The following is a 15,985-nucleotide window of genomic DNA, read 5'->3' on the forward strand; positions in this document are numbered from 1 at the left end:
CTAAAATAGTTTGCTTATTATTATTTAGAAGTATCACATTATAATTTATTATATAGTAACTTTTTTTTTATTCAGCTAGAACTTTAATATTTTGCAAATTCTTGCTCAATAAAAATTAATGCTTTGAAAGCAGAGTGTTCATAAGAAAACTGCTATTAATTATTTGAACTTATTAGATACAAATCTGTGAAAAACAGTTTTCAAGATTTTTTAATACTTGAATGTTATACCGGGTCTTCTTATTGTTAAAAGATACAAAACTATTTTTTTAATATCGCAATGTTTATTTAAAAAAAATAAGACAACTTTTTTTTCATATTAAAATTAAAAAAATACCAAAATTATGAGAGTTTAAAGATATAATAATCCCATCGAAAACAAGGGGGAGGGGGGTCTGGCAAATTGTGACGTACATTTTGAGGGGGGGTTCAACCTTGTGTGACAAAGTGTGACATACGGGGGAGGGGGGGTTAATTTTGGCCAATTTTTGCGTGACATACTTTATGGATGACGCCATTATACAAATCAACAGCTCGTTTGAAAAAAAAAAACAACAACAGCAGCAAGTAATATTTGTAGGAGATGGTTCATTTTGAGGATTTCTGGGTAATGGCGTTCTGGGAAATCACCTGTTCTAGGGAATGGCAAAGACTTTGCCAAAAACGGGTATTTTTAATCGAGAAAAATCTAGTGAATTGAATAGATTTGAAAATTACACAAAAAGTTTCAATTTTTAACATTGAAAATCGGACCAATAGTTTACGAGATATCGCCAGTTGAAAATATCCGGCTAATTAGGTGACACTTAGAGAAATTCATTTTCATCGATTCGAATTATTTTGTTATGCTGCATCTCAGCAACTAATTGGCCGATTTTGAAAAGTTTCACAGAGACAATTGTAAGGACATTTTCTCAGCTTTTCGAAAATATTTTGAGCTCAATAATTAAAAACGTGGGCACACCTTAAAAAATTAAAAATTAAGACAATTTATCAATATTTTACTGGAGTGCTTTTGATTGCAAATTTGTTTGTACATTTAACAATAAAAATATAGTCAAAAATTTGTGGTTGTTTTTAAAGATTTTTTGATGAAAAATAACAATATATTTAAAAAAGATTAATTTGATCAATAATTTTTCGCCCATTTTGAAATTTCTGTTTTGAAAATTAATTTTTTATGACAAAAAGTAATTTAAAAAATCAGACATTTTTTTACTACAACATTGCCGAAGACAACAAATCGATCAAAAAATTCCTTTCAATGATACAGATTTATAAACTTTCACATTCCATTTTTTTATGGACAGCAGGGTGACAAGAAAAATGGAAAATTTTAGAAAATCTGAAAAGATACCCCATACGAATGATATGTCATTCCTGCAGAAAATTACTATGACGAAAATTTGATTAGGAAATGGGCATATTAAAGCTAATAAGTTGCTTTGCTTTAACTTCCTAGAACTGTCAGTTTAAATCAATGGAATCACATTTCCAGAAGTTACTTTGGCTTGACTTCAGCTGAATTGCTTTGCTTATCGCGGTTTTACTGAAAAGCGTCTGTCATTGCCTTGGGAAGACACATTTCGAGGTGAGCTCCCTCTCTTTTTAGTTGTTTAAACTACAGCGAAATGATTTTGTCTGATTTAGGTTGATGTTGTCAGTTAGGATGAATTTGCATTTTCGATAATCATTTGAAATTCATGCGAAACTTTAACATTCAAATTTTTAATTTATTCATCGGAAATCAGCCAATGCAGAATCACACAGTCAAAACACTGCTAAGATTTTCGCAATCATGTTTCGCTGAAACGAAAGTGCCCACACTATTTTCCAAAGGTTGAATCAAAACTGTCCTTTCGCAAATCGCGTCACTTTCGCGGACCACAATTCAAACCCAATCCAGAGACTGACCACGGAACGGCGAGACGCTTGCGTCCGTCGTCGCCTTTAATTAAACGATAACACTAATGGACTTAATGATAAAAGTGTCTAGTTTTATTAATAAATTTAGCACATTTGCTGGGGGTCTGTGCCCGGGACATGTCTGCGTGAGCATAACTTTGCGTGTGTGTGTGTGAGTTGGTTGACGTGACAACGACTTCAAGACATCAACAACACCAACCAAAAAATAAAAAAACCTCCACAGACTTGCTCTATTAGCCAATTGCGTGCCAGAAATAATCTGCCCATAAAAAAAAAAAACAAGATCGCCAATTGAGTGCTTCGGAAAGGAGGTTGCTTGTTTCTTTTTTCGGCGAAAATCGGCGCAAGGGGGACGTACCTTGGAGCTGATTCGTTGCCGTCGAGTACTCGGAAGCTTTCTGCAGGTTGACTTTGGGTCGGTTTTTGGCCGTCGACGCGGTCGACGATGTTCCACCGATGGCCGTGGACGCCGTGGACAGGGTCGTGGTGGTGGAGCTGGAGATGCTGCAGCCGTTCGTTAGGCTCGGTGGAGCAGGGGCGGACGGCGTTGGGGGCCCTACGGGAGGCGTTGAGTTGGAGGAGTTTTCTAGGAGGAGCTGCTGCACCTGCAGAATGTCCACGTACTCGTCGAGGCTGGCGTTCGGGTTGGTGCGGTTGGAAACTGGGGAAAAGGACAAGATGGTGAGAGTGGGGTTAAACGATTTTGTTTGATATTAGACTTTGTAGCCGAAGTTTTTGGAATGATGAGTTCATTCACGAAAAATACTGTGTAAAATTTAATCAATTTGTTTTAAGCATTTAACATACTATTTTCAGAATATTCAGAAAAATAAGAAATATAATCGTTATTTTGTTTTAATTTTTGAAATTAAATATGTCTTTATTGAACTTTCTTATAATAATTACATTTCATTTACATTCTAAGTGGTATGGCTACATGCTCTTCATCTTTGTTATATTGTTTGTTTTATTATTAACTGTTCACATTCATTTATTTACTTCAAATTGTTTTACATTTTTGCATTGAATCGAATACATTTGGGTAAAAAAGAAAAAAAAATCACTTTAACAACTAATTCTAACTTAAAACTAAAAAAAGTAAATTCATTGAAATATTCAAAATCATTAGAACGAGTAAACTACGAACTGTATTTTAAGATAAATCCTCCAAGCGCACGAGTTTTGCAATCACGCAGTGTTGTTGTCATCTCGATGAAAATGTTCAGAAGTTCTTGTGGTGAAAACAGGTCACTACTGCCTTCATCCGTTGATGCTGGTTGGTTTTCCCTCGGTTGCTGACTGAAGCCAGGAGGTGTTGAAACAATCTCTGCAACTTTTTGCCGCTGATTCAACGGCAATGGCTGCAGATTTGGAACCACTCGAACAGATCCCGCTCCAGGTGACGCCAAAGCAGGAAAATCCACGTCCGTGAAAGTTGGTGGTGTTTTGCGACGATTTGGTTGGTGCCTCGTCGTCGCTTGCTGCCGAATTTTCACAAACTCAGCTCGTTTTGGGCGGCTTCGATTCTTGGTTGAATGGGCGCCACCACAATTGAAGCATTTAGCTTCGATGTTCTCATTGATTGTGTTGCAAGCTTGAGTTTTGTGCTCACCTCCGCAGGTTGCACAACGACTCTTGATGAAACAGTTCCTCCCACCATGTCCAAACTGCAAACAGTTCGAACACTGTGTCACGTCACGGTGCACTGGACGATAACGTTCCCAAGTCACGATGATGTTGAAAATTGCCCGAACTGCTTTCAGCTCAGACGGCGTTGTCGATCCTTTTTCGAGATGAACCAGGTACAGTTGATCACGATACTTGATGTCCTTGTTGTGCCTCGTCATCTTGAAGACTTCGATTACGTTCAACTTAAGATTTTTGAGCTCTTCTTTCAGCACACTCACATCCATGTCGTACAAGCCTCGGAGGACCTGTTTCATTAACTGGATCGTCATGGCTGTAGTATTCAATCTTGGTGTTGTTCAGGAACTCCCAAACGTAGTTGTAATTCTTTTTTGGTAGGTAGCAGAATTTTGAGTCCATCAGCACACAAGCGAATGGAAGCTCGTAAAGCACCAGATTTGATAAACCCGGTCAGCCACTTTCGCACCGAATCCGATGACGATGTTTTCACAAAAATGGGTGGCAACTTCTCCCGTCGTTCAAATTCTTCCTTCTCGCTCACGTCCAAAGGGAGGGTAGCGAACTGGTTTCCAGACGAATATTGAGCGTCCTTGCTCAAACTACAGCATTCTTTAGCTTCTTCAAATCTGCCGATCCTGCTGGTGAGGACCGCCTCTTTTTCTTGCCGTGAGGCATTTTTTGCACTTTTTAGCACTTTTTTGGTTTGTGAGGGACGCACGTCTGACTCGCTTCTCTGCTGATCACATACTATTTTGTTTTAATTATTTTCCCTCCCCTTTAATTTGTCCTCAAAAATTATATTTAACTATGCTTATATTTGAAAAGGTCATTTAATCAATCAATGTTTCTATGACCTTTTCAATTAAAACTCGCGTAAAAAAGTGTTTCCTTTTCGGGATTTTTCTAACAAAATACTACATATTTCTGAATATGTAATATGTACTTGAACCAAACTGCATCATTGACTCAAAAGCGATGAAAATACCTATGGGCAGGGATGGAATAATCGCGAAAAAATCAATTTCGCTTGCGAACTTTCTTCACCCGCGAAAGAGAGAAGAGGCGAATCACGCAAAAGAAAATCGCCCCCTGAAATTCTCCAAGAAAATCAATCTGCTGATGATTTTTTGTGAATTTCCTTGTCAGCACCACTCAAAAATATTTATTTCACTTTGTTTACACACATTGTCCATCTACAAAAAGTGACAGGTCATTTTTCGACGTGTGACGTTACACTTGCAAGTGTAGTATTGAAAATGAGGTTCCGCCGAATAATCAAGATGATGATTGTTTAGATTCTTTTTACCGATCTTTCGTGCGCGAGAGAGGAAGATTTTCTTTTGATGATGATTATTCCATCGCTGCCTATGGGACATTTATGGGAACACATCACACGTCCGATATGCATTTTGGTCAATTTTGAGATAGGAGCAAGAATAGCTAAATTTATGCTACACTAATAACAAAAAATCGAGATTTTTTTCAGGGATTCAGGAATGGGTTTAACTTGAAAACGGTGTTATTTATCAAAATTTCACCTGATGACTTTTAGATTTCAACTTAAATTTTAAAAATTATAATTGAAAAATAAAGTGTTTTTTTTAACTTTTCAAAAATTACTATGGTTTCAAAACATGGCCAACATAAAAACATCCGTCATGCACTATAACTCGAGAATTGCTACTCTAGAACAAAGAATGCAAATAAAATAAAAGGGGTGATATAAAAAGCTAAATATTTAAAAAGTAAGGATTTATTTCCGTCAGCTCATTTTTTTTCCTGAAAGATAATAATCAAAACTTTGTCTTAAATACCAAATCGATCCGAAATTTTCAAATGAACCAAATGGTACAAAATGATTTTATTTCATGTTCAAAAATCTGTACCTTGAGAAACAGATTTACAATTTGATCAGTTTGATCTGATCTGATTTTCGATTTAACATTTTCAGCAAAGTTGCACATTTTGCTTCGAATTTATTTGAATAAAATAGACTCTAAATAAAATTAACTTTTTTTTAATTCGATATTTTACACAAAAAAAATATTGTGCAAAATAACTATTATTTTAAAATCTATGAAATCGATGAAAAATATCCAGTTTTTTTACTATGACACAAGTTGGTTAAAATTTTCGAGTTGCATCCACATTTTTTTTCTGTAAAAGTCATGACCATCTATAAATTAGCTTCAAAGATAATGAAGATTGGACCAAACAATATTAAGCACGGCCCAGTGCTTAACTGAAGCACAGAGCTTATCAGATTTGGGCTATATGGGAGACATTGGCTATAATCCTATAAAAAATCATCCAGACTTCACAAAATTATAGTGTTTTAGAATCGGCATGATGTCAGCTGTTCATTTCAGTTATAATTACATAAAAAAAATCAATAAAAATACGTATTTTTCCTGTATAAAATACTCCACATTCATACAAAACAACGCACTTTTGAAAAAAAAATTCAAAATTTAAGTTTTTTGCAATATGGTTATCAAATGAACGGAATTTTTTCAAACACATCGAAAAAAATAACACATTTTTTTTAAAATACTCCCAATTTTTCAAACTAAGTACTTTAAAAAAAAATACCTCAAACATCTGTTTTTTTACAATATGTATGTATGTATGTATGTATGTATGATCCCCATACCCGCAGGCAACTTGGTCCTGGAACACATGTGAGCGCTAGGTGAACAATTCGATCATCTTTTACTCCGTAATCTGTACACCCACGTGCATAAGTTTTTTTGCACGAATTTTTGTGCTACAAATACAGGCGCATAGAACAAAATGGTTTCCCTCTTCCCTCCCCAAGCGCCGGAAATTTGTAGCGGGTGTAGGGACACTTCGCATAGACGCCCTTGTTCCCATCACGTCACTGAGGGTATGGAGCGACGAGAAATTAATAAGCATGCCCCCCCAGTCGAACCTTCATTAGAGAAGCAGGCAATCCACAACTCACAGCGAACGACTAAGGGAACACCCTACCACGTATATAGTAATAATTGGGCGTGGTTGTCTTGAATGATATGAGTGAATGTTAGAATAAGTGTTAGAATATTTGTTTTTATAACAAGAACGGGCTCACCAATTGTTGATATCGTCGAGTCTAGTTTTTGAGCTTCATTTACTTGCGATCTGCAGAACTTCCAACGTCGAAGATGACAAAACCTGGTACTGGAAACAGCACCGTCGGGCCCAACGGTTGACCTTGGAATTACACTGGGAGAAGAACCCCTACCCCTTTGCTACTGCTGCTCCTACAGATCCCTGTTGGCCACCGCGTTTTCTCCGGCTCGCTTGAACCTACAACTTGCTCATCGACCGTAGAATCCTGGACCATTGAGCCTTCATCTTCGATCTGCTTTTGCTGCTGGTTGGCATCGCTCGACAATTCTGGAACGAGCTAAACTTCCCGACGAATTTATCACAAAATTCCCTTTTCGTTAATCTTCATAATTCACTTTTGCAAATAAATCTTTGATAAAAAAACGTCATCGGAAAAAACGCATCCGATCTCGCGCACGGCTTACTTCGATTCCGGCTCTCAACATCTGTTTTTTTACAATATGGGTATCAAATGATCTATATTTTTTCATACATTTCGAAAGTAACAACATATTTTTTTTGAAATACTCGAAATTTTCACAGAACTTCACATTTTAGAAAAAAAAACACTCAACATTTCAGGTTTTTACAGTATGGGTATCAAATTATCGCAATTTTTCCTAAATTTGAAAATCATAACACAAATTTTTGGAATACTCAAAATTTTGACAAAATTAGGTTTTTTCGAAAAAAAAAAACTACTAATTTTTTTGTTTTTTTACAATATGGGTATCAAATGATAGGGAATTTTCAAACATTACGAAAATAATAGCAATTTTTATGAAATAATCAAATTTCACAAAACTACGCATTTTATAAAAACTACTAGAAATTTTGGAAGTGTGAGTGGGAATTTTTCATACATTTCGATGGAAATATTTTTGTTTGAAAATACTCATAATTTTCACAAAACTACGTAGATTGAAAAAAAACTCAAAATAGATAATATACATTTTTTCGATGTTTTTAGGATTTCCATAATTCATATTGTAAATACTGAAATTTTCAGTAAAATACGTAGTTCTTTAAAAATTTTAAGTTTTTTTTAAATGGATTATTCCATTCGTGATGTTTGAAAAACCCCTGAACATTTGATACCCATATTGTAAAAAACAAAAATTTCTAGATTTTTTTTTTATGGGAAAATACGTAATTTTGTGAAAATTTTGAGAATTAAAAAAAATGTGTTTAACCTTCGAAATGCATGAAAAAATTCCAATCATTTCATACCCATATTGCAATAACAATAAATTGGAGATATTTATTCGAGCAAAAATTGCATTTTCAAAATACAGGAAAAATACGTATTCAGTTACGCACGTCTCGGTTTTGCATCCCCCATATGCGGTGCAAAACCGAGGCATGGCTGTATTTCAGTTTAAACAAAGGGATTCAAACACGTTTCAGAGTAAAAAAAAATCTTGCAGACACTAACTCCTTCCCGCCCAGAGCAAAATCGAGATTTTTACGTTTTTCACCATTACTTGTAACTGGATCGACCAAATTGGATAAAATTTTAATGGTTATGAGCTAAAATTCTATATAAACTAACGCAGGATGAATTAGGTTGAAAAAATACATGGCTGAAGAGAAATTTAATTTTGAAGACAAAAAATAGTGGTGCTCTGGAGTAACCATGGGCGTTAGAGGGTTGAATTGCACTTACTGTAGTATACTGTTAGATTATTGAAAAGTCAACAGTTTTCTGCTGTAAAGAAAGGTATGCAAAACAAACAATATTTGAAACATTCATTGAAACATTATTTTGCAATTGCTTTTGGAGCATTGAAGACACTAGAAAATAGTTACTCATTTGTTAAAATTAGAATCACGGAACAGACATTCGGCCGCAAGTGCAAAATATCTTTTCCCGAAAATTTGTTTCAAGTAATATCCTCCTTGCGAGATCAAAATAACCCCTAACAAAAAGTGTTGCGTAAACCTCAATCGCAAATTACGTCAGCAGAATAGCTTCGAGGAAAATACGCCAGTTTGGTTGTAACACCAAATTTAGCACCACCCGTTGTAATTTTATCCTGGAATTGTTCGCTGGACGCACGAGACGAAAATATTACTTTCGTAATTGACCCGAGGGAACGAAAAAGTAAAGTTGGCTCTTACGTGTGTCTTTTGCTTCCTAATCAATTTGTAACATTGTTACGTGGAAGATGGGACTTTGGACTGTGAATTTTTGATTATGAAGGAACTTTCAAACAGAAACATGATGATTGGCAACCCTGCCTTAAGTTATGACAACCTACGTGAAATTTGGTCTTCAAAAATGACATTTGACAAAATTTGCTAAGTAACATTTACATCAACATATTTTCTAACAAAAAATCAAATAATTCTAAAGAGGAAACAACAACTTACTTCCCGATCCGTAACCACTGCCGTAGCTTCCTCCTCCGTAACCAGCACCGCCGGAACTTCCCCCGTTGAAAGCCGACGGCCCAAGATGATGGTGGTGGTGGTGATGCTGCTGATGCTGCCCCTGATGGTAGTGGTGGTGATGCAAATGGTGATGATAAGGCGTCGCAGAACTTCCACCCGATTCGGAAGCACTTGGGTTGTTCACTGAACTAGCAGCTGCGGAGTTGGCAACACTGACACTAGAACTACTCGCTCCGAGGAGTTGATTGTTGTTGCTGTTGAGGTTGTTGTTGTTCAACGATAATGCACTATTACTGGTGGCGGTCGAATTAGCACTTTGGTTGTTGTTGTTGTTACTGGCACTAGTACTACTGCTGCTTGTGCCGTGGGACGGAATCAACAGTTGGTGGTTGTAGTTGCTGGTACTACTACTACTCGTGGAGCTGCCGGTGTACAGTTGGTCACTTTCACGACGCATAGCTAACATTTTTTGGGCCGTCGACGGAAACTTGCGTGGAACAGAAAAAAATGAAACTAAAAAGAACCAAAAACCGACGGCATTTAATTGACACGATCTCCATATCACTCTTTTCTAGCTTTGAGACCGTCAAAATGGTGGAAAATTTCCTCAATTTTCCACAATATCTTCTAATTGGTCTAACGGCATTCACTAGGTCTTCTCTTCAGTTCTTCCTATCTTCACAAACTAGCACTAATTGCACCTGTTGTCTTCCTTTCCTCCGCTTAAATCTCTTCAACTTTTGCCTGATTGATTCACACTAAGGACACATAATTTTCGTGGTTCACAAACAATTAACACTCAATTTTCCCCTCACAAATTTTCCCCACCACTTCAAACACTCTTCTTCTCAGAGTTTTCCCCTCGGTTTTCAAACTTTCCTCACCACCACTTTTCACTAAATCCAGTGAGTAAACCAGCAAAACTGGAAGGCGTTAAGGTGATTTAGATCTAGACGTTGCGTTGCGTTGTTGCAGCGATGGACGATGACTTTTTTTTCTCTCGATTGTCACTTGAGCTTGGAGTTTTCCTCTACCGGCTACGGCTAAAAATACTTTTTCGGGATCGAAACGTGTACACCACACTGCAGGGAAGAAGTAGGGAAAGAAAGCGAAAAACAAATTAATTAATTAGTTTGATGATTTTAGAAAACAGTTTTTAATTGTGGTACAGGATGGGCACAAGGCACGTGTGGGAAACATTTGTTTGCTTGAGTTTTTGTTGCGAAAGTATATTTATGCTTTTTAAATGGTTGGTTTTTAAGTAATTTCGATTCTTGAGTCTCGCAGCAGGATTAACCACTACTGTAATCAGGGGCGAAACGGGACACATGCGGCGAATTGGGACAGCTGGTATAGCCTTGTTACTGTACAATATTTGGTTATTTTTGATAAGTTTTTGATATAACAGACACAGAGCAACAAAAATAGTGCATTGGTTTCCATATTTCAAGCATTTGAGTGCTCTAAAAACTGCTGTCCCTATTAAGACTGTAGTCCCGATTCTCCTCAGTTTATGGTACCCACTATTTCAATTATGAGTCTGTATTATTTAATGGAGCACTTCCATTCGAGCAGTTTTTGCTTTTTCTACAATGTATTTCTTATGGGAGAACTGTCATTTCTACCACTCGAATCCGGTGCTCCATTTGGAGAATGTCATAATTCTTCTGGCAAGATAATTGAAAATAATCCTGCATCGTCTTATCTATAATCTTATAGGGCTATCCTGAGAAACATATGAAAAATTGTTCGCTCAACAGCATTACCTTGGCGTTCTTTATTGAGCAATTCTCTACGAAATATGTTTTTTTTTAATTTATTTTTTGTTTTTTTTTTAATCCGGCTGAAATTTTTCCCCAAAGAAGCCATTTTGCATCATTAGTTTGTCCATATAATTTTCCATACAAATTTGGCAGCTTTCCTCCATACAAAAAAGATTTATGAAAATTCAAAAATCTGTATCTTCTAAATCAATTTTTTGGTCGATTTAGTGTCTTCGGCAAAGTTGTAGGTAAGGAATACACTAAAAAAATGAAACAAGGTAAAATTGTTTTTGGTGATTTTAAATTTCACTTTTTGCCACTAAAACTTGATTTGCAAAAAAAAAAAACACTAATATTATTTTTTTTTATATATGTTTTAGGGGACATCAAATGCCAACTTTTCAGAAGTTTCCAGAATGTGCAAAAAATCTTTGACCGAGTTATGAATTTTTGAATCAATACTGAATCAAAATATTTTTTAACTTCATTTTTCTATGTAAAATTGAATTTGCAAATAAAAATTACTTAAGTGAAATTATGATAATGTGCACCGTTTTCAAGTTATAGTCATTTTCAGGTATTTTTTTAAGTTAGTCGCAGTTATTCATTTTTTTTTAAATAAGTGCACATGTTTGTCTACTTTTGAAAAAAATATGTTTTAAAAGCTGAGAAAATTCACTGTATTTTGCTTTTTTGAACATTGTTGATACGACCCTTAGTTGCTGAAATATTGCCATAAAAAGATTTAAAAACTAACTTAATCCACCTGTGTAGTTGGGGCCTTCCTCACTCTTTACCAAAATGGCTGTACACAAATTTCATCTATTTTTTAGATCCGGAACAAAAAAGTAAATACATATCACTTAAGTGGCCATATCTCGAGACAGGGTTGCCAGATCTTCAATGTTTTGGACTCGTTGGAAAGGTCTTTTGATAATCTAACCAACGATGGGTCGGATGATGCCCAAGTAGCAAGAAAAACATCGCTCTTTATTTTTTTGTTGAACAATTGCTGCATAAGTGTTTTTATTCGTTAATTATTGAACAAGTGTCAAAAAATTTGGTCAATTGTTCTCATTTTGATCAAAAAACCATTGTCCAACATGGTTGTGTAACACAAATGCCAAATCTAGCAACGGATTACGAATAGTTCATTTTTAAGTTCATTCTGACTTAAATGAAACAAGCTTGTAGAACTCGAAAAGCAAAATGACATTTGCAGACATGATGTTTCATTTCAGTTTGCTAAACGTGATAACATAGTAGATTTGACCTTTGGCTTCGGCTGGGATTTGTTGTAAACAAGTTGTTTATGTGAAGTTCGCGTTCGTGTTCTAAAAACCGAGCAAGGACATGTTGACGAAACAAGCAAGGATAGTTCTAAAAATAGAAACAGCTTATGTTCGAAAGATGTTTTGGCAAACTGTTAGTGAACTTGGTAAAACCTAGATGACCGCAGACTTCTTATTGACGTTTAGGCCTGCTCATTCAACACAACCCCTCGTGGAAAGAAGCAGACGCGCGCCCGGACTTGACATTTGGAGTGATCTTGGGTTCGATACTTGCCCTGAGCATACTTCATCAAAAAGGAAAACTGAAAATGCAGCACCGGGAACCAGCAGCAGTAGTAGAGTAGTAGTAGCAAGCGATGTTAATTAGCACTCAAACATAATAGAAAAAAAAATCCCCAAAGGCATAATTAGGAAATTGAATGATTTTTTATGGTTGATATTTTTGTATTATCCAGCATTCATATTATTATCATTCATAAATGCGTATCCCTGTCCAAACTAATAATTTACAAAAAACCAGTAGTTAAAGTATCGTAAAGCGACATTACTCACAAATAAAGGATTAAATTAAGAAAAAAAAACTTTTGAGCGAACACTTTGAACGTATTTTATGAAAAGCCTGTTTAACATTCTTGTCTGCCACGATATGTTCTTAAACGGTTATAAAAGCGTTTGCCTAACTCCCTCCTGAATCTTAAAGACATAATGTTGTTGAATGGTTCTAACGACGTTATCCAACCCGGTTCAGAATCTTAAGTCAAGAGTTCTTATGACATGTTCAACAAACGTTCTCTATGCAAGTAGGACGTGCGCTGGTAAAACTTAATTAAACCACGAACATTTCTAACAGGTTAAGAGATGTTCAACAACAGAAAAACGTGCGCTTTTTCCAGCGTTCAAGAGTTCTCAGTGACGTTGGGAAAACATAGTAAATGAGTTCAACAACAAGTTCGGAAATCTTTTGGCGAACAAAATGTGCTACTTGGGTGGACCCGGACATAGTTTACATACATACCGGATCCGGATATATGTGAAAACACCTTTTAAACATAACTTTTGAACTACTTATCGAAACTTCAATCTGTATAAAACTCGATCTATGGGACCCTAAGCCAAGTCGAATGCAACAGGTTCGGGTCAAATCGGTTCAGCCAGTGCCGAGAAACATGAGCTAGTTTGTTGGTCACATACATACATACACACACATACACACACACATACACACACACATACACACACACATACACACAGACATTTGTTCAGTTTTCGATTCAGAGTCGATATGTATACATGAAGCCCCAAGTAACATTTTTTGTTGCGGATCCTTAAATGCAACTATTTTGTAACACCCAAAATGTGCTATCACAACATAGTAAGAACACTTGTGGTGCCCTAAAAAGCGCACGAAAATTTTGTGTTGGCAACATTTAGCCGCTTGTTTCAACTTTGCTACGACGAAGTTCCAGAAACAATTTGTTTGTCTAAATATGTTGGTAAAGTAGTTTGTTGTGTTGTCATGATGTTGCCATTATGTCGTCGTTTAATTTGCGCGAAACAAAAAAAAATCTTTTTAAACAAAAAAAGCTAAAGTACCCCCGTCGGGATTCTGGACTGGTACCTTCAGATCTTCACACCTTGCCTCTACCAATGAGCAACGGATGAATTGATGAAAGGGTAAATGGTTGGGCTGAACTGTATCTAAGGATTTTTGATTTCAATATTTTTCTTAGCACACAAATCGGGCTTAGTCACATGTTGCAACAATGGAACCAATAAGTTTTCAATATGTTTTGATTACAAAACGAAATGGATTGTTGCAAAGTTGTTTTCAATTCGAAACGTTTGCAACATTGCAACGTATTGTTGCTAAAATGTCATTTATATGTTTCTACAGCAAAACAAACAAATACTGGACTAAGTCAAATTTATCATGTTGCCAAATGCTACTTGGGAGGTGGGTCTACGACGTTTTTATACAAAGTTTAATTTTAGAGCAGGATCATAGCCTTACCTCAGTGAGTAAGGCAAAACAGGAAAATTGATGTTTTCTAAGTCTCACCCAAACAACCCACCATTTTCTAATGTCGATATCTCAGCAACTAATGGTCCGATTTTCAATGTTAAAACTTGAAACATTCGTGAAATTTTCCGATCTTTTCGAAAACAATATTTGAAAAAATTTTGAATCAAGACTAACATTTCAAAATGACGTAATAATTAATTTTTGGCCGTTTTGAAATGTTAATCATGAAATATCTTTATGGATCTTTCAGGAGTGTTTGGAAATCATCTTTTGAAAGGATTTAATAAATTTGTGCTATGAAATTTTGAAATTTTGTACATCTGTGTAACACCATATAATTCCTCCTAATCACCTTTATTTTAAACCGTGGCGATCCAAAATTGGTTCCTTAATGTTAACATGATAAGGTTAATGTTAAAATTCCATAGGTCGCCTATCCTAAGGTGTCAATGATAAGGTCCAGCTTGTGGCGATACACTACCTTCCTTTTACTAAGCAATCGTATCCAGTAGGGAAAAGATCACCAGTTGTGTTGGTTCGAGCCGGGATTTGAACCCCGATCTACCGCTTACTAGGCGGAAACGTTACCACTAGGCTACACGGAGAAAAAAGAGTTCCCAAAATCGTGAACAAGCGTTCATGAAAATGGGAACCACGAACAAAGTGTTCAAATCCCATGGTACGATTTCGAAAAACGTACCATGGCATTTGAACACTTTGTTTGTGGTTCCCATTTACATGAACGCTTGTTCACGATTTTGGGAACTCTTTTTTCTCCGTGTACGTGGCTCGATAACCAATTTTATATTTTATACTCCAGAGAATAATATCTTATTAAGAAAATAATCAATATGTGCCTTTTTGCATAATTGCAGATGGTAGTTTTTTAAATCCAAGATTAAAAAAAAACTTTTTTCGCTGTCTAGATTCCTGGAGATTTGTTTTTGTTAGCGTATTCAACTAAAATCAAAATTGATCAAGAAATCCAATACAAGCATGAGTGTTTCATGTACATTTAAAGTAAATAAGAAAAACGCATTTAAGGTTATTCCAACTATAATTTGCCATGATTGAAAACATTTTTTGCAATATTTTTATTCCTCTGACCATTTTAAAACTTTATTTCTGAATCAACAAAATAAAATTAAGGTCTGAATAACTGAAAAAAAATCACAACTTTGCTCGTGTAGAGAGTTAAACATGATTTCTTATTAAAACATTATTTAGTCCTATCATTTGTGTAAACAATTAGACGCTGTTTACGCCTCAAAAATTATCCCTAAGATCATGCATTGCAAACCTACTCGATCTTCCCAAACAAACACACACACCAACACACCAACAAAACACCTTTCCTCATTCACACTCACTTCATTTTCACACAAACACATCCGGAAGCTTGACGTACAGAAACATCTCCCTCACACTGGTATCCTCTGTGTCACGAGGTTATTTCTGTGCAGTGACGATGATCAATTACTGCATTTTTGATTTGCACCTATTGCGCATCGTAATAAAGCAAACTATTGCTTAACAATAATCACACTAACAAACTAATAAACACTCTGATAAACTAACCACCAAACAACGAAGTTGCGTGCTATGTTCCGTTTCGTCGATGCGTCGTTTGGTCGAATGATCGTGCGTGCGTTCGATTTTCACCGAAAAAATGGTTCGTTATGATCGATAACAATTGGTTTCGACTCGAATTCGTTGCTTCGTTATCGTTGAAGAGTTTCGCAGAAAAATAATAACTTCACATCACAAAACTATCGGGGTGCTCGCGAGGAAAACTCGCTGAAGATCGTTCGGATCGCGGTGTCGGACTGA

The 15,985-nt window shown here is 36.0% G+C and overlaps 1 protein-coding gene across 1 annotated transcript in view; it reads right to left on the minus strand.

Moving 5' to 3' along the window:
- Nucleotides 1-15,985, minus strand: part of LOC120422476 (protein bunched, class 2/F/G isoform) — a 207,762-nt gene extending 191,777 nt beyond the window's left edge. The window contains exons 1-3 of the mRNA XM_052709974.1: nucleotides 15,734-15,985; nucleotides 9,057-10,159; nucleotides 2,284-2,586 (exon numbers count right to left, since the gene is read on the minus strand). Of these exons, the coding sequence (XP_052565934.1) occupies nucleotides 2,284-2,586; nucleotides 9,057-9,543 (790 nt within the window). The 5' untranslated portion in view covers nucleotides 9,544-10,159; nucleotides 15,734-15,985. The remainder of the gene's footprint in view (nucleotides 1-2,283; nucleotides 2,587-9,056; nucleotides 10,160-15,733) is intronic.

This window comes from Culex pipiens, chromosome 3, assembly GCF_016801865.2.
Source record: "Culex pipiens pallens isolate TS chromosome 3, TS_CPP_V2, whole genome shotgun sequence".
NCBI lineage: Eukaryota > Metazoa > Arthropoda > Insecta > Diptera > Culicidae > Culex > Culex pipiens.